Source organism: Trichomycterus rosablanca, chromosome 4, assembly GCF_030014385.1.
Source record: "Trichomycterus rosablanca isolate fTriRos1 chromosome 4, fTriRos1.hap1, whole genome shotgun sequence".
Classification (NCBI taxonomy): Eukaryota; Metazoa; Chordata; class Actinopteri; order Siluriformes; family Trichomycteridae; genus Trichomycterus; species Trichomycterus rosablanca.
Genome location: NC_085991.1, coordinates 19394104 through 19412303, shown reverse-complemented (window position 1 = coordinate 19412303; position 18200 = coordinate 19394104). Strand labels below are relative to the sequence as shown.

The 18200-nt window shown below is 46.8% G+C and overlaps 1 protein-coding gene across 1 annotated transcript; it reads right to left on the bottom strand.

The window, feature by feature from the left end:
* Positions 1 to 1334: 1334 nt before the first annotated feature.
* On the bottom strand, positions 1335 to 4230 carry LOC134311867 (cerebellin-1-like). The gene is made up of 5 exons (XM_062993514.1): positions 4170 to 4230; positions 2588 to 2616; positions 1843 to 1953; positions 1629 to 1748; positions 1335 to 1526 (listed from the first exon to the last, which is right to left on the bottom strand). The coding sequence occupies exons 1-5, from the start codon at positions 4228 to 4230 to the stop codon at positions 1335 to 1337; spliced, it is 513 nt and encodes a 170-aa protein (XP_062849584.1).
* Positions 4231 to 18200: the final 13970 nt, after the last annotated feature.

The following is an 18200-nucleotide window of genomic DNA, read 5'->3' as shown; positions in this document are numbered from 1 at the left end:
AGTGGTATAAATCATTGTGTATGATTGTTTAAGGTTGTGAGCAGTAATTGGTGAAGACCATTAGTCCTGAGCCAGAGTGGTGGGGTCAATATTAATAGTTGGTCTATATCGCTAAGGTGCATCAACAGAGTCCTGGCACTATTTTGCTTGAATCAATTTGTGGAGAATTGCTTTATTTATTGCTTTATTAATTCAACATGTCTAATCGTACTATCTATCTCAACACTGGAGCTCCACAGGGCTTTGTCTTGAGCCCTTTGCTGTACTCTTTGTATACCTACGACTGTGTGGTCTCCATCTTCACCACCATTTTCAAGTTTGCTGACAACACTGTTGAGGTAGGCTTGATCTCTGAAATGGTGAAAAAGTCTAGCTGGAAGAGATCAAGCACTTGAAAAACTAGTGCCAGAGGAACCATCTTCCCCTGAATGTCAGCAAGACAAAATAGCTGACTTCAGCAAGAAGCAGCAGATGGTATATCATCCCCTCATTATTGACCCCAGTGAAGCAAGTAAACAACTTTCCGTGCCTTGTTGAACACATTTTACAAGATCTGTAATGGACATGCCACATTAATTCTCTGGTAAAGAAAGCCTGTCAGCATCCTTACCACCTTAGATGCTTGAAACTTCAAACACAAATAACACAAAAACCTGTCACATTACAGGCACGAAACACACTTGCCATATTTACAATATTCATACTTATATTTATTAACACTTCACTATTGTTCATTTGCACAATAGCACACACCTGCACTTTACATTGTTGTTGTATTGTATAAATAATTGTATATATTTTTAGATATTTAATATTCCTATGCCTTTACATATGTTGTAGTATATGTTTATATAATAATAAATAATAAATCTTGAACTAATTGCAGAAAATAACATTTGGTTAAAAGAAAAAAGTACAATATTTACAGACAAAATGCAAACAAAATAAAGTTTTTTTTTCTTGTTCATTTTTAAAAACACAATACTAATGTTTCAACTTGGGAAGTTAATAAATTATTATTTGGAGAAATCATTCAAGATTTTCAATCACATTCATTTTATTTGCTCTCCATTAGTCCTTTACATCAGTGTTCAGTAACCTTATGTCACTATTGGTACAACTAGGCTTTGTTTGCTGGCTTGTCACTATCTATCCTCCTCTTGATCACATTCCAGAGGTTTTCAATGGGGTTTAGGTCTGAAGATGACTGACCATTAATAGTACTCAATTAACAATCGTTATATTTCTAGGTTTTTGCAGTTTTTGTTGTAGTATGTTACTTACAGTATATGTACAGTATAGTGCATATACTGTACATTCACTGCTTAAGTGGTTTATAATGGGAAGACCAGGAAGCCAGAAAAAGTGGAATATTTCCAGCCCCCCATAAGGTTGCCTCGTTCCAGTTTTAAGTAGGCCTTATCATCTCTTTTAAGTAATATAGAATTAGTTTCTGCCTCTCGGGTTACATCCTGGTCCCCAGCAAAGGCAGAAATGGTTGGCCATCCTTTCAGCATCAGGCTTACCTACCAAAAAAGTAATGATTATATTTACTTCAAAAAACAAAAAAGCAAAACATACAATTAAAAAAATAAAAAAGTATCCAGAATGTTATAGAAATATTGCACCTGTATAGTTTGTCTGTTGTAGGCTTTTACCACATAAAAGTTGAAACTGTACACCCCTCTCTTTGGAGCTAAGAAGACACTGCTTTCTTGGTCAAAATGACCACCCACATTTACCAAGATCTGTTAAAAAATAAACAGTAATGTAGAAACAATAAAAAATTTATGACCTATTAGCTTTTTAGATGGATGGTCCTGATAATTTTGTTTTGCTTACCTGGTCAAAGTAGATGATCATGGTACGATTGCTCATATCTGTGGGTTCATGGTTGGTTTGGCGAGTGGCAGAAAAGGCCACACGGCCTTCATACACGTGCAATTTAAAATGCTATAATGAAAAAGTAAGCAAATAAAAGCATACGCTCATAAAATAATAATAAATAAAATTGTAAAATGATCAACAAAACAAAAATAGGTGTTGTTTTACTCTGAGTAGGGAAAAGTTATCTCCAAGGGAGAGCCTGTTCCTGGGCAAGAAAAACTCCACTGTGTAACCATCTGTCTTCCAAATGCTTCCTCTCCTATGTGCTATTCCACTACATGCCACTCACTGATACAGAGCATCAATTCCCTTCAACACTACTTTAGCAAATTGTTTGAACTGTGATTTTAGTTGCCTGGCACACGACTTACAATTATGAGCAATATATCAAAAGACAAATTATACATTTTATTATACTTTCTTTTAATTAGTGCCTTATTAAATCTAATACAATTATAAAGAATGTTAAAATCACAATATTTAAATTAATGGATATTTAAGTAATAAATTACTAATTTAATTTACAATGTCACAACTGTTTTTTTCCCAGAAGATTCTACATTGTAAAAGTGCTCTGTAATTAAACATCCTTACCTCAAAATTTTTAACACACTATAATTATGTCCATTAGATTACACTAAAATCAGTAATGAATGATGAATGTGTTTTAAATAATTGCTTAAAAAAGAAAGTAAGTCACCTGACTGATGTGGCTAATTATCTTCTGGACTCCAAGGTAGGACAAGAAGAGACTGAAGCGGTGAAGCTTAGTGCCTCCTGTTTTTGTTTGTTACTTTTTCTGCCAAAGACCCTCCCTACAGCAACTCTCTCACATATGGTTCTCTAGTACTGACATTTTCACTATTTGTTTTTCAAATATACATTTTTTTATGTGTTTAATTGACAGTACAGTACAGTAGAAATTATGTGAATGTTTAAATAACATTTTAATTTATGTATAATTCCAAATCGTACAATTGTTTAATATTGGTGGATTGTTTATTTTATATGCATTACTTGTTTGTTGATTAATAATAATAGATAATAATAAACAGTAAATCTGAAAACATTAAACATTAATACAGAAAAACTTTAAATAATTAATTTAATATAATATAATAATAACATTATTTTTTTATATAAAATAAAGTTTTTATAACTTTTTTATCAGAAATTATTTGAGGAGAATATAGTGGTGTATGTATTATTCAACATGGTTTGGAAGGATAATGTTTGATGGGAATTGGCATTGTATAAAATTTTGAATATTTTTAAATTGAGAATTTTAAAGAAAAAATGAATGATCTTTAATGGTTTAACAAATTAAAGTTAAAATGTTATGTTTATTAAGAAACTATATGGATCAGGATAATATACAACTAGTGGTTGCCGCTAAATAAACCCCTTTAAGGTGATTCTTGAAGTCTCAATAATAATGTTCAATGTACATTTTACCTTAGTGCTTTATGCAGTACTTAGACTATAAATAGGGTCCTACTAAATTCACAAATTTTAAATTTTCAGCAATTTCAGCATATTTCTGGGAAAACGGCTGATTTTTCAGAAAACGGCTAATTTCACGGCCATGAATTAGGTAGGGCCTTAGTTATAAAATAGTTATGTCGGTTAATTAGTTATGTCAGAGCAACATTTTTAGGGCAAGACATTTTTTACAATAACGTTATTAAAGTTTAATAACATTATCCCTTAAAATTAAACCATGTTTTACATTTTTTCTTTTGTTTGTTAAGTATTTTATTTTTAAGTTATATGATAAAAAAAACAAAAACAAAAAACAAAAAACAAACAAAAACAAAACAAAACAGTTAATTGAGAATCAGCTATACACAAAACACAACACAGGTTGAATTGGTTTCTTAATCATTCAATTTTACTGCTTTTTAATTTGAATTGACCTCTGTGTCACCTCATAATTATACCCCAGTGAAACAGGAAAGCATGGTTAGATTACTGTTAGATAATTTCCAGATAATTCATCAATTAAGATCAATTACCAGAAAAATGCTTTAGTCATATTTAATTTCTAAGAATTTTTAGAGGTATCAGTCATTGGAATTATGATTTTATTATAAAGAATTATTTCTTGATGAGCATTTGTTTTCTCTCAAAAGAAAATTATAAAGGTTTGACAATTTAAATGTATTCAGTGTAAGATTATGGTGGATTCCATTTTTTACTGTTTTTACCAGGCGTGCCAATAATTGTGGAAGTGAATGTTTTTCATGTTTTACATTATTAACTGATTTTTTGTAGGTACATACCTCGTTTGATATCTTCAACACATTCCAAAAATTTGGAAAAGATGTCTGATTCAAGATGCATGATGTTTGTAAAATAAACAAAATCAACTTTCCACAGGTAAATATGGTTGTATCGTCATGAAATTAACAACTTAATAATATGAGACAGAGGCAGGGTGGTGCTGTCCATGACCCCCTGATCTCCTGGAAATCCGGGGAGATCAAAAAATGGAGTGATAATTGTAAGTTACAATGCATGTCCATCCCTTGTTTTGCAACCTCCATAGAAAGCCCGGACATGAACAACACTGTGACTGTTCCCCGGTGTTATCATGACCTGAAAGACGTATTCAGTAAGGAACGGGCCACACAGTTACCACCGCATAGGCCTTGGGACTGTGGTATCGACTTGCTACTGTTATGCGGGGATTGTAACCCACCAAGGACCAGGGAACCCAGAAGGCGAGTGCACAAACAACAAAACCCCAGAGGTAATCTCACCACGATTTATTAAACGATAATGAACGAAGGAAAAAAAAAACAAAAGGATAACCGAAACGAGAGGGGAGCGGCAGGAGCGGTACTGGTAGCGCCGGGGGACTGCGGGATGGACAGGAGACCAGGAGCGATGAACCGGGAAGCTGGGAACGACTGATGAGTAGAGGAACCGGAGAGCCAGACGCAGGTGAAGAACGGATGCAGGAGGACGGCAGGAACGCAGGAGAACCAGGAGCGGCGAAACAGCAGGAACACAGGAAGGCCGGAAACGGTGGGACCAGAAAATAGGAAGCCGCAGGAACGCAGGAGAACCAGGAGCGGCGAAACCATGAGCGAGGAGATGGTCTAGGAAGCGATGAAACAAAAAACAAAATGCGTTAGGCGGTGAAGGTAACAAGAGTAACTCACGTTCCTTAAAGCACGACGAACGACCATCTGTGTACCGTATGGCGAGCAGACAATCTGGCGAGGAGTGAAGGAAAAGCCGGCGTCTAAATGCAGTAGTTGATGAGACGGGAATGAGGCGCAGGTGTGTGTGGAGTCCGCCCTCCAGCGATCTATTGGCTGGCTTCAGCAGCGAACTCCGGAAACAGTACCGCTCCAAGCCGCTAGGGGGAGAAGGGAGCAAAACGGGAAAACAAACGCAAAACACACCAAGAACAAAAGCGATCGGGGTAACGGGGAAAATAAAGAAAATGGAGAAAAACAAAATGCAAACCGGAAAGAAAACAAAACACCGGGGAACCCGAAAATAACAAGGTAAGCGCTGGGGAATCCTAACAGTACCCCCCCCTCAACGGCCGCCTCTAGGTGGCCTACCGGGTCTATCGGGATGTAGGCGGTGGAATTCTCGGACCAGGTCGGAGTCAAGGATGGCAGCCCGGGGGACCCACGACCGCTCCTCTGGCCCGTAACCCTCCCAATCCACGAGGTACTGGAGGCCCCGACCACGTCTACGGACGTCCAGCAACCCACGAACCGTGTATGCCGGATGCCCATCGACGAGCCGGGGGGGTGGTGGGGGTTCGGCTGGAGGGTTCGAGGTCGATGAAACCACGGGTTTGAGCTGGGAGACATGAAACGTGTTATGGATCCGCATGTGGCGGGGAAGTTTCAGTCGTACTGACGTGGGGTTGATGATCCTTTCGACAGTGTAGGGGCCGATGTAGCGGGGGGAGAGTTTCCTAGACTCCGCACGCAGGGGGATGTGAAGGGTGGACAACCAGACAGCTTGACCAGGAGTATAGGGGGGGGTTGGTCTTCTATGCTGATCGGCCGACTGCCGGTTGGCGTCCCGAGTGCGCAGGAGGGTAGTCCTGGTGGCGCGCCAGAGACTTCGGCACCTGCAAAGGTGGTGCCCAACCGAAGGGACTGCTATATCGGCTTCTTGTTCGGGGAACAGGGGTGGCTGGTAGCCTAGGGAGGCCTCGAAGGGGGACAATCCTGTGGCAGATGACACTAGAGAGTTGTGGGCGTACTCGACCCAGGCAAGGTGGGAGCTCCAGGCCTTGGGGTTGCGAGCAGCCATGCAACGTAAGGCCGACTCCAGGCCCTGGTTTGTCCTCTCCGCCTGACCGTTGGACTGTGGGTGGAAGCCGGTAGAAAGGCTGACTGTGGCACCCAGCGCCCCGCAGAAGGCCTTCCAAACCTGGGAGGTGAACTGGGGCCCTCGGTCCGACACAATGTCCAAAGGAATTCCGTGCATGCGGAAAACTAGATTCACTAAAAGTTCTGCTGTTTGGAAGGCTGTGGGGAGCTTCGGCAGAGCAGCAAAATGCACGGCCTTGGAAAACCAGTCAACAATAGTGAGGATGACTGTGTTCCCGTTGGAGTCCGGAAGGCCCGTGACGAAGTCCAAGGCAATATGGGACCATGGGCGACCCGGGATAGGGAGGGGCTGGAGTAGCCCCGCCGGAGACTGATGGGATGCCTTGTTGCGTGCACAGGTGGTACAGGCCGCCACAAATTCCTTAACATCCTTCTCCATGGATGGCCACCAGAAATGCCTCTTTAGAAGGGATAAGGTGCGACTCGGGTGGCAGGATGACATGGCCCCATTGTAGGACCGGCGAGCGAGCGAGCTGTGGCCGGGACGAAGAGACGGGTTTGGGTTCCTGTCCTGGGGTCTGGTTCCTGGGCTTGGGCTTTGATGACTAGACGGCGAACGTCCCACGTGAGGAGCCCAACCAGTCGACTCGGCGGGAGGATCGTCTCGGGAGAGGTGAGGGCTTCCTTAGGGGCAAACTGGCGAGAGAGGGCGTCTGGTTTGAGAGCCGGCGTGGAACTCTGTTCTCTAACAACCGAGAGAGAACTCTCCGGACATGCGCTCCGTGTTCTTCCCGGGACTTGGAAAAAATCAGAATGTCATCGAGGTAGACGAACACGAACCGGTTGAGGAAGTCCCTGAGCACATCGTTGACCAAGGCTTGGAAGACTGCCGGGGCGTTACAAAGCCCGAAGGGCATTACGAGGTACTCGAAGTGGCCGAGCGGGGTGTTGAACGCCGTCTTCCATTCGTCGCCTTCCCGGATCCGCACCAGGTGATACGCGTTGCGCAGGTCCAACTTTGTGAAGATGGTTGCACCGTGCAGGGGTTCAAAGGCCGACGATATCAACGGCAGGGGATACCAGTTCTTGACCGTGATCTGGTTGAGGCCCCGGTAGTCGATGCATGGCCGCAGGGTCTTATCCTTCTTTTCAACAAAAAAGAATCCAGCCCCTAAGGGAGAGGATGAAGGGCGGATGATCCCGGCGGCCAGAGACTCAGAGATGTAGCTCTCCATCGTGCTCCTCTCGGCACGAGAGAGGTTATAGAGTCGACTAGTAGGCAGTGGGGCACCAGGCAGCAAGTCGATGGGACAATCGTAGGGTCGGTGAGGGGGTAGAGACAGGGCCCGGTCTTTGCTGAACACCTCGCGGAGGAAGTGGTACTCCCGGGGTACCTTGGACAGGTCAGTGGATACTGCGGGGGGGGGGGGGGGGGAAGTGGTGCTTGTAACGTCCCCCGGCTGAGGGATGGCGGAGACCAGGCAGTTGGCGTGGCAAAAGTCGCTCCAAGCCACAACTCGTCCACGAGCCCAGTCGATGTGGAAGTTGTGAAGGGCCAACCAGGGGTAGCCCAGGACTAGGGGGGTCTGAGGGGCCTTGATAACCACGAAGGAGAGGGTCTCCTGGTGATTCCCCGAGAGGATCAGGGACAAAGGCGCGGTACGGTGGGTCACCCGGGCAATGATCCGTCCATCCAGGGCTCGCGCAGTGATAGGGGGGTCCAGGGGCTCGAGCGTCCCCCCCAGCTGATTAGCCAGCCCTTCGTCTAACAGGTTGTCCTCCGCCCCCGAGTCCACCAAGGCCTGGAGAGGGACCGAGCAGCCATGGCAACAGAGGGTTGCCCGTATGCGGAGGTGGCGTTGCCGGGGGAGTTGGGATAGTTGGGGGAGAGGGGATAGCTGAGAGTCGCCCGTCAGTACCCCCACGGCTACTGACGGGCGCCCTCTTTTGGTCGGACAGGGCATGCCCGGAGAATATGGCCTGTCTGACCACAATAAAGGCATTGCCCGGCCCTAAAACGGTTAGCCCGTTCTTGGGGGGTTAACCGGGCACGCCCCAACTGCATGGGTTCAGGCATTGGTACTAAGGGTATAGGGACAAAACTGGAGTCACCTGAGGGCTCTGAGGGGCTCGAACAGGTCAAAGGGGAAGGTAGCCTGGAACCGGGTCTGGCCGCCCTCTCATGGCGGCGGCTGCGGAGGCGGTTATCCAGGCGGATGGCCAGGGCTACCAAGGAGTGGAGATCGGGGCTCTCGTCCCTTAACGCCAACTCATCCCTCAGGGAATCGATGAGGCCCCGTTGGAAGGCCTCCCGGAGGGCCTCGTCGTTCCACCCATAGTCGGCGGCCAAGGTCCAGAATTCAATAGAGTATTCCGCCACGGACCGGGAACCTTGACGTAGGGAAAATAGACGGGAGGCGGCACTCCCCGAATAACAGTGGTCAAACACTGTTCTGAACCGGGCGAGGAAGTCAACAAACGAGCCCTCTTGAGGGTCCGTCTGTGACTGTACCGCTTCAGCCCAGGTCAGGGCCCTGCCCCTAAGGTGACCAATAATAAAGGCCACCTTACTGGCCTCGGTGGCAAAGGTAGTGGGACGCTGACGGAAAATGGATTCGCATTGGAACACAAACCCCCTGCACCTCTCCAGGTCTCCACAGAAAGGCTCGGGGTTAGGGACAGGTGTTTCCACGGAGGACCCTGGAACCACGGGACCCGCCGGAGGTATGACCGGAACCTGGGAAGGAGCAAGAGGAACAGGGTTAGGAGGAATTAGACGTGCTACTTGCTGGGTCAAGTCAGCAAGCTGCTGGCTGAGTGTCCCCAACATTTGGTTATGGCGGGTCAGGACCATCTCAACGGTCAGGTCCTCCCCCGTCTGTGCACCCGTGGGTTCCAGGTTGGCCAGATTGTACTGTTATGCGGGGATTGTAACCCACCAAGGACCAGGGAACCCAGAAGGCGAGTGCACAAACAACAAAACCCCAGAGGTAATCTCACCACGATTTATTAAACGATAATGAACGAAGGAAAAAAAACCCAAAAGGATAACCGAAACGAGAGGGGAGCGGCAGGAGCGGTACTGGTAGCGCCGGGGGACTGCGGGATGGACAGGAGACCAGGAGCGATGAACCGGGAAGCTGGGAACGACTGATGAGTAGAGGAACCGGAGAGCCAGACGCAGGTGAAGAACGGATGCAGGAGGACGGCAGGAACGCAGGAGAACCAGGAGCGGCGAAACAGCAGGAACACAGGAAGGCCGGAAACGGTGGGACCAGAAAATAGGAAGCCGCAGGAACGCAGGAGAACCAGGAGCGGCGAAACCATGAGCGAGGAGATGGTCTAGGAAGCGATGAAACAAAAAACAAAATGCGTTAGGCGGTGAAGGTAACAAGAGTAACTCACGTTCCTTAAAGCACGACGAACGACCATCTGTGTACCGTATGGCGAGCAGACAATCTGGCGAGGAGTGAAGGAAAAGCCGGCGTCTAAATGCAGTAGTTGATGAGACGGGAATGAGGCGCAGGTGTGTGTGGAGTCCGCCCTCCAGCGATCTATTGGCTGGCTTCAGCAGCGAACTCCGGAAACAGTACCGCTCCAAGCCGCTAGGGGGAGAAGGGAGCAAAACGGGAAAACAAACGCAAAACACACCAAGAACAAAAGCGATCGGGGTAACGGGGAAAATAAAGAAAATGGAGAAAAACAAAATGCAAACCGGAAAGAAAACAAAACACCGGGGAACCCGAAAATAACAAGGTAAGCGCTGGGGAATCCTAACAGCTACCGAACTCTGTACCACCCCACAGTAGAGTATATCCCCTATCTGAAACCTTAGCCCTAGAAAAATACATAGAGGAAGCTCTAGCGATGGATCATATCCATCTGCTGCTGCAGGCTTTTTCTTTGTAGAGAAAAAGGATGGAGGCCTCCGTCCCTGCATAGATTACAGGGGCCTTAATGCCATCACAGTTAAATACCCTTATCCCTTACCCCTAGTACCGTCCGCCCTGGAGAAACTTAGAAAGGCGCACATTTTCACCAAACTGGATCTCAGAAGTGCGTATAATCTAATCCGTATCCGAGAGGGCGATGAATGGAAAACGGCATTTGTGACCACTAGAGGGCACTACGAGTATCTGGTCATGCCATATGGGATTGCTTGCGCCCCCTCTGTTTTTCAGGCGTATATGAACGAAGTGCTCAGGGACATGTTGGATTGCTGGGTTATGGTTTATATTGATGACATTTTGATTTTTTCTGCTACAGAGGAGGAACATATTCGTCATGTCAGAATGGTCCTTAGGAGACCAACTATTCGTCAAGGTCGAGAAATGTAAATTCCATGTCAAGGAGATCTCCTTTTTAGGGTATCACGTTCAACCTGGAGGAGTGCGCATGAGTCCAGACAAGGTACGTGCGGTGGTGCAGTGGCCACAGCCCAGTTCTGTTAAGGAATTGCAATGCTTTCTAGGCTTCTCCAACTTTTACCGTCGCTTTATTAGCGGTTTTAGCTCAATCGCAGCACCCCTCACTTCCTTGCTGAAAGGCAATGCCAAAGATCTGCAGTGGACCACTGAAGCTGCACGCGCGTTTACGGCTCTCAAGGAGAAATTCACCACGGCACCCATTCTCCAACACCTGAACCCCGAAATACAGTTTATTTTGGAAGTAGATGCGTCGGAAACCGGAATTGGAGCCGTGCTATCCCAGCGCTCTGGCACACCTACAAAATTACATCCATGTGCTTACTACTCACGTAAATTAAACAGTGCCGAGAAAAACTATGATGTAGGTAACCGGGAATTGTTAGTGATGAAAGAAGCCTTTGAAGAATGGAGGCATTGGTTGGAGGGAGCTCGACAACCTTTCGTAGTGTATACTGACCACCGTAACTTAGAATACTTGAGAACTGCGAAAAGGATGAACTCTAGACAAGCTTGTTGGTCATTGTTTTTTAATCGTTTCAATTTCACGGTTACCTATCGACCAGGATCAAAGAACGGCAAAGCCGACACTCTGTCACGCATGTTTCCCCACTCTAACGTATCCGATGCTAAAAGCCCTGAGACCATAATTCCCTCCTCATGCATCTTAGCCCCTGTCAGATGGGATATTGATAGTGAAATTATGGCAGTACAAGTAAACGATCCCAGTCCTGTTTCCTGTCCAGAAGGCAAAACTTATGTTCCCGCTACATTACGTAATAGGGTATTAACGCTCGTGCACACCTCCCCTAGTTCTGGTCATCCCGGCATCCAACGCACGGTAGAGCAGTTGCACAGTAAATATCGGTGGCCCTCGTCTATGAAGGACGCTACACGATTCGTCTTAAAATGCTACATATGTGCACAGTGTAAAACACCCCGCTCCCCGCCGTCCGGTAAGTTGATGCCGTTGGAGATACCCAAACGTCCCTGGTTGCATTTGGGAATCGACTTCATCACAGATCTGCCCCCCTCAAAAGGATTCACCGCCATCCTCGTCATAATAGACAGGTTCTCGAAGGCCTGTAGGTTGGTGCACTTTACCAAGCTACCCTAAGCTTGGGAAACCGCGGTGGCCCTGTTCGAGAATGTCTTCCGGTTCTACGGTTTGCCAGAGGATGTGGTTTCGGATCGGGGACCGCAGTTTAACTCCAGGGTTTGGAGGGCTTTCTTTAAAGTGCTAAACATTAATGTCAGCCTAACGTCGGGTTATCATCCTCAGGCCAATGGTCAAGTTGAGAGACTTAACCAAGAAATTGGACGCTTTCTCCGATCCTACTGCCATAGATATCTGTAACGGGACGAGCGGCTTCTGCCGCTACTGTGGGAAATAGAAAGCGCCCAGCGGCACGCCGTGGTTTGAAATAACTACATTTGCCACAGACCGCCGCGCTCATCAGCAAAGATTTGCAGCACCTGGGTTCGCTGCTATATTAATGCGCGTTCCCAACAGCGTGGTGCTAAGTCTTTCAATTGTTCACTGACAGAGCCGGTACGGTATCGGGTTTACCTGAGAGGTATTTTGTGTTTGTTTCTAGAATATTTCGATAGAAAGAAACAGTATACTTAGAAAAGGTAAAAGAAGTGAAAGAAAGAAAAATAAGAAAGAAAGAAAGAAAGAAAGAAAGAAAGAAAGAAAGAAAGAAAGAAGTCTAAAGCGAGTTTCAAACGTGAACAGCGTTGCCGAGGTGATTCGGGGCTGTCACGTTTCTCTCTCGCTTTAGTTCCGTGCATCAAGCACACATCCGCTATCAGAGTTATCAGGATAACTCACACGCTGAACCTGTATTTTATTTTGAGAGTTTAATCATTATTTTTATGTAGTGTGTACCTTAGTTTAGTTCGTAGGCGCGTTTGTTACACCATAGGAATCACAGGCAGATAAGCTGAACAATCTGCCATTCACTACGCTGAGTGTATAGCGCAGTGGGCAGAGTGCAGTGTGTCTAATCTACCGTCCTCGGTTCGAATCCCGCGTAGGGTGAAAACCAAAGCAACAAAAACACTACCATTCTTGTTCATACATTTTCCATCCTGCACAGTGGGTCCAACTCGTGTTTGTGAATGATAAAAGTAAATAAAAAATAAATAAATAAATAATAAAGTCACCTCCACTTTATTATTCACCACACACCACCCCCTTACAGAAAGACTTAGCCAAACATGGACCCAGCAGAGATGGACAAGGTCAAAGAGGTGGTGGAGCGCCAGGGCAACATTCTTCATCAACACGCCCAGGTTTTGAAGCAGGTTTGGCTCCAGCCATCAAGCTTCCCCACAGAGCGAGCCAAAGTCGCCCATATCATCGCCCTGCTGTCAGGCGCAGTGGCCTTACATGGGCCACTGCGATATGGGAGAACAGGCCCGACCTATGTGCATCCCTTGAGTTATTTATTAATGAATTTAAGCAAACCTGGAAGCAGCAGAGGAACCCATGCAGTTGGGTAATGCCCATCTGCAGGGCCCTGGCCCAGTTCCATCTAGGGACCGGGGTTATTATCCGAGACCAGGAGACCGACCAAAAGCAGAATTGAATTTAAAAGCCAACGTCCGTCCCAGGAAGGGGGACCTGTGACGGACCAAATGGCAACCCCTCGAACCTCTGGGGTATTTTTAAAGGCTAGGCTTATATGGGGTGCTAGACAGCAAAAATGTTTGAACGCTTTTGTTGACTCAGGAGCAGCAGGCAACTTTATTGAAGCAGCTCTAGCTAGAGCCCTGGGAATGCCAACCCTTTCTTTAGAGGTTCCACAACAAATTTTCACCATTGATGGGAGGGTTTTAGGATCTGGGGCAGTGACTCGCCAAACCTGTCCCATCACCCTGCGTCTAGGGAGCCATGTAGTAGAAATCACCATACTACTGACGCAGGCCCCAGATCTACCCCTCATCCTGGGGTTTCCATGGTTGCAGCAACACAACCCCAGGATTGATTGGTGCACTAGGTCAATCTCCTTATGGGGCCCACTTTGTCAAAGGACATGCCTAGTTGGAGGAGGAACCTCCCCTACACCCTCCAAGGCACCAAATGAAATCACTAATTTGTCAATGGTCCCTCCGGAGTACCATGACCTCAGAGAGGTGTTCAGCAAACGCAGGGCCCAAATCCTACCCCCCCATCGTTCATTTGATTGTGCAATCAACCTCCTTCCGGGAACAACACCACCTAGAGGGAGGTTGTTCGCACTCTCGGCACCTGAACGAAAGGTGATGGATGAGTATATACAGAAGGCTTTGGCTCTTGGATTCATTCGACCTTCAACCTCGCCAGCAGGGGCTGGCTTCTTTTTCGTGGATAACAAGGATGGTACCCGGCGCCCCTGCATAGACTATCGAGGTCTGAACCGCATAACCATTAAGGACCGTTATCCCCTATCCCTGATGAACACTGCCTTTGAGTCTCTGCAGCAGGCATCAGTTTTTACAAAACTGGACCTGCGCAGTGCCTACAACCTCATCAGAGTAAGGCAAGGGGATGAGTGGAAGACGGCCTTTATCACCCCATCGGGCCACTATGAATATAATGTGATGCCTTTTGGCCTCATGAATGCGTCTTCCAGCGGTTCATAAACGAGGTACTCCGGGAAGCACTGGGCCAATACGTCTTTGTATATCTAGACGACATCTTGATATATAGTAAAGACTTAGACGAACATGTAGCACAAGTTCGGCGCGTCTTACACCTTCTTCTGGACAACCACCTGTTTGTAAAACTGGAAAAATCCCAGTTCCATATGAACAGTATATCCTTCCTGGGATTTGTGGTATCCAGAGGAAGTTTGCAAATGGACCCTGCCAAAACCAAAGCCATTTCTGACTGGCCACGCCCGACCTCGGTACGGCTGGTCCAGCGCTTCATAGGCTTTGCAAACTTCTTCCGCCGCTTTATACGCAACTTCAGCTCCATTGCGGCTCCCCTGACCGACTTAACTAAAAAGAACGCAGGTCGGTTTCAATGGACATCCAAGGCCCAGGAAACTTTTGAAACTATTAAGACGCACCTTGTATCAGCCCCAGTGCTCAGACTGCCCGACCCTGAGGTCCCTTTTATCGTTGAGGTGGATGCCTCTGATGCAGGGGTCGGAGCAGTTCTTTCCCAACGTGCAGGCCCTGACAACCTCCAACATCCCTGTGCCTATTTCTCTCACCGACTGTCCCCGGCTGAGAGAAATTATGATGTTGGCAATAAAGAACTGCTGGCAGTCAAGCTCGCTCTCGAGGAATGGAGACACTGGCTGGAGGGGGCAAAACATCAGTTTCAAGGCTGGACGGATCACAAGAACTTGGCATACATCCAAGACGCCAAGCGTCTCAACCCGCGCCAGGCTAGGTGGGCATTGTTCTTTGGCCGATTTGACTTCGTCTTATCCTACCAGCCAGGGTCAAAGAACACTAAGCCTGACTTCCTCTCCAGACAGTGGGAAACCGCATATTCCTCTTCCCCCAGCGAGCCTATAATACCAGGATCTCGAATAGTGGCCCCACTACGATGGGGTCTGGAGGAAGCTATTCAAGAGGCTCAGCAACAAGAGCCCGATCCTGGTGGTGGCCCTCCAGAGACATTGTATGTACCCACATCCATCAGAGCACGGATCCTTCACTGGGGACACACTTCCCCATTTGCGGGACACCCTGGAGCCACCCAAACCCTTGAGTTCATTCGGCGACGCTTTTGGTGGCCAGCCATGGACAAAGACGTACGAGTCTATGTAGGGGTCTTTGAAACTTGTACTCGCAACAAAGAACCTTGATCTCGTCCCACAGGTTTCTTACACCCTCTACCCATCCCATCCCGTCCCTGGTCACATCTGTCACTAGATTTTATCACAGGTTTGCCACCCTCAGAGGGCAATACTGTCATCCTGGTAATTGTGGACAGATTTTCAAAGTCCAGCAAATTCGTCGCCCTACCCAAGCTCCCCACGGCCAAAGGGACCGCCGAAATACTCCAGGACAAGGTGGTTAGAGTCCATGGACTGCCTAGCGATCTGGTTTCAGATTGGGGACCCCAGTTTGCTAGTCAGTTCTGGAAGGCTTTCTGTCGGCTTTTGGGGGCCTCAGTTAGTCTTTCCTCTGGATTCCACCCCCAGTCAAATGGCCAGACTGAAAGGGTAAACCAGGACTTGGAGAGGACCTTGCGATGTCTGGTTTCAACTAATCCGGCAATATGGGCAAAACACCTGCTCTGGGCAGAGTATGCCCATAACACACTCTGGCATTCATCAATTGGCATGTTCCCTTTTGAGTGTCAATTCGGGTACCCACCACCCATGTTTCCAGAGCAGGAAGCCGACGTCGGAGTCCCCTCTGCCCAGCAGCTGGTCAGGCGTTGTAGACAAGCATGGCGAAGAGCAAGAAATACCCTTAGATCCACTTCTGCATCCAGAACAATTATAGAAAACCGAAAGAGACGTTTGGGCCCGTCGTTCCGACCTGGACAACAAGTTTGGCTGTCAGCCAAAGACTTGCCCTTATCCATGGAGTCGCGTAAGCTAGGCCAAAGATACGTGGGACCGTTCAAGATTCTAAGTAGGGTCTATCCGGTAGCATATACCCTAGCCCTTCCCCGAACTATGAAAATAAATCCTACGTTTCATGTATCACGCCTCAAGCCGGTGCTTTGCAGCCCCTATAACCCCCCTTCCCAAACCAAACCTCCCCCGCCTCGGTTGATAGCTGTTGGATGTTCGTCAGGTCAGGAACTCCAAACAATACCTTGTAGACTGGGAAGGTTACGGCCCAGAAGAGCGCTCATGGGTCCCAGCTAAACATATCCTGGACCCAGAACTCATTCGGGAATTCCACGGTAACCGAGCAGCGGGCATGGGAACGTCGGGAGCCGTTCCTAGCAGGGGGGATTCTGTAACGGGACGAGCGGCTTCTGCCGCTACTGTGGGAAATAGAAAGCGCCCAGCGGCACGCCGTAGTTTGAAATAACTACTGTACATTTCCCACAGACCGCCGCGCTCATCAGCAAAGATTTGCAGCACCTGGGTTCGCTGCTATATTAATACGCGTTCTCAACAGCGTGGTGCTAAGTCTTTGAATTGTTCACTGACAGAGCCGGTACGGTATCGGATTAACCTGAGAGGTATTTTGTGTTTGTTTCTAGAATATTTCGATAGAAAGAAACAGTATACTTAGAAAAGGTAAAAGAAGTGAAAGAAAGAAAAATAAGAAAGAAAGAAAGAAAGAAAGAAGTCTAAAGCGAGTTTCAAACGTGAACAGCGTTGCCGAGGTGATTCGGGGCTGTCACGTTACTCTCTCGCTTTAGTTCCGTGCATCAAGCACACATCTGCTATCAGAGTTATCAGGAAAACTCACACGCTGAACCTGTATTTTATTTTGAGAGTTTAATCATTATTTTTATGTAGTGTGTACCTTAGTTTAGTTCGTAGGCACGTTTGTTACGCCATAGGAATCACACGCAGATAAGCTGAACAATCTGCCGTTCACTACGCTGAGTGTATAGCGCAGTGGGCAGAGTGCAGTGCGTCTAATCTACCGTCCTCGGTTCGAATCCCGCGTAGGGTGAAAACCAAAGTAACAAAAGCACTACCATTCTTGTTCATACATTTTCCATCCTGCACAGTGCGTCCAACTCGTGTTTGTGAATGATAAAAGTAAATAAAAAATAAATAAATAAATAAATAATAAAATCACCTCCACTTTATTATTCACCACACACCACCCCCTTACAGATATCAACATGATTGGAGTTCCTTTCTACCCTGGGTGGAGTACGCGCAAAACTCTCTGATCAGCTCCTCTACCAGACTAACTCCTTTCCAGTGTGTGCTTGGTTTTTAGCCCCCATTCTCCTCCTTTCCCGTGCTATGTTACAAATGACCCTGAAGTTCCGCCTCCGTGCCAGAGGAGGTCACCCTCCCTCAGTATTGAATATGCTCACCTGTTTTCCGTGATCTCATTAAGCAAGGTATTTAAGGACGCCGCACCAGAACTAAGGTGTGACGTCTTGTTGTTCATACTGCAATTGAAGTGCTTGATAGCTCTCTTTAGTCTGTGTGTTTAGTTCTATCTGGTTCTTGACTTAGTTTAGGTAAAACAACTTGGATTTTTGAATTTGCCCTATTCTGTACTGTTTACTTGTATGTATTTGCTTGGATCTCAATAAACCTGCACTTGGATCCCCACTACCCTGGTCTCGTCTGACAGGTGGGAGATCACAACTTGCTTCTTTACTTCATGTCTATGGACTACAATACCAGGTGGACAATGACACAGTCTTGCCCAATACATAACAAATATGTAACAGTTTTACGACCCTCTGGGTCATAATGTGTTTTGTTTAGGATGGTTTTCCCTGTTTTACAGATTTGTGGAAGATGCACGAAGATGCGCAAAGCTACCACAAGGGAGAGACGCCTATAAAAAGAAGACATTTGGGAAGATGGAGGAGGATGCTTTGCTTGTGATGTGGTCTCCTTTGTGTTTCCGGTTCTCCCCAACATGTTTGAATGAATGCAAACAAACAACAAAGCTTTGTTATGTGATTTGGAGT

What these genes read in the sequence shown, in the direction of transcription:
- LOC134311867 (XM_062993514.1), bottom strand. Translation starts at nt 4,230, where the DNA reads ATGCATCTTGAATCAGACATCTTTTCCAAATTTTTGGAATGTGTTGAA. An exon ending in TAATTAGCCACATCAGTCAG is followed by an intron (nt 1,954 to 2,587) that starts GTGACTTACTTT and finishes TTTTCATTATAG; the next exon opens with CATTTTAAATTGCACGTGTA. An exon ending in ACAACAGACAAACTATACAG is followed by an intron (nt 1,527 to 1,628) that starts GTGCAATATTTC and finishes CTTTTTTGGTAG; the next exon opens with GTAAGCCTGATGCTGAAAGG.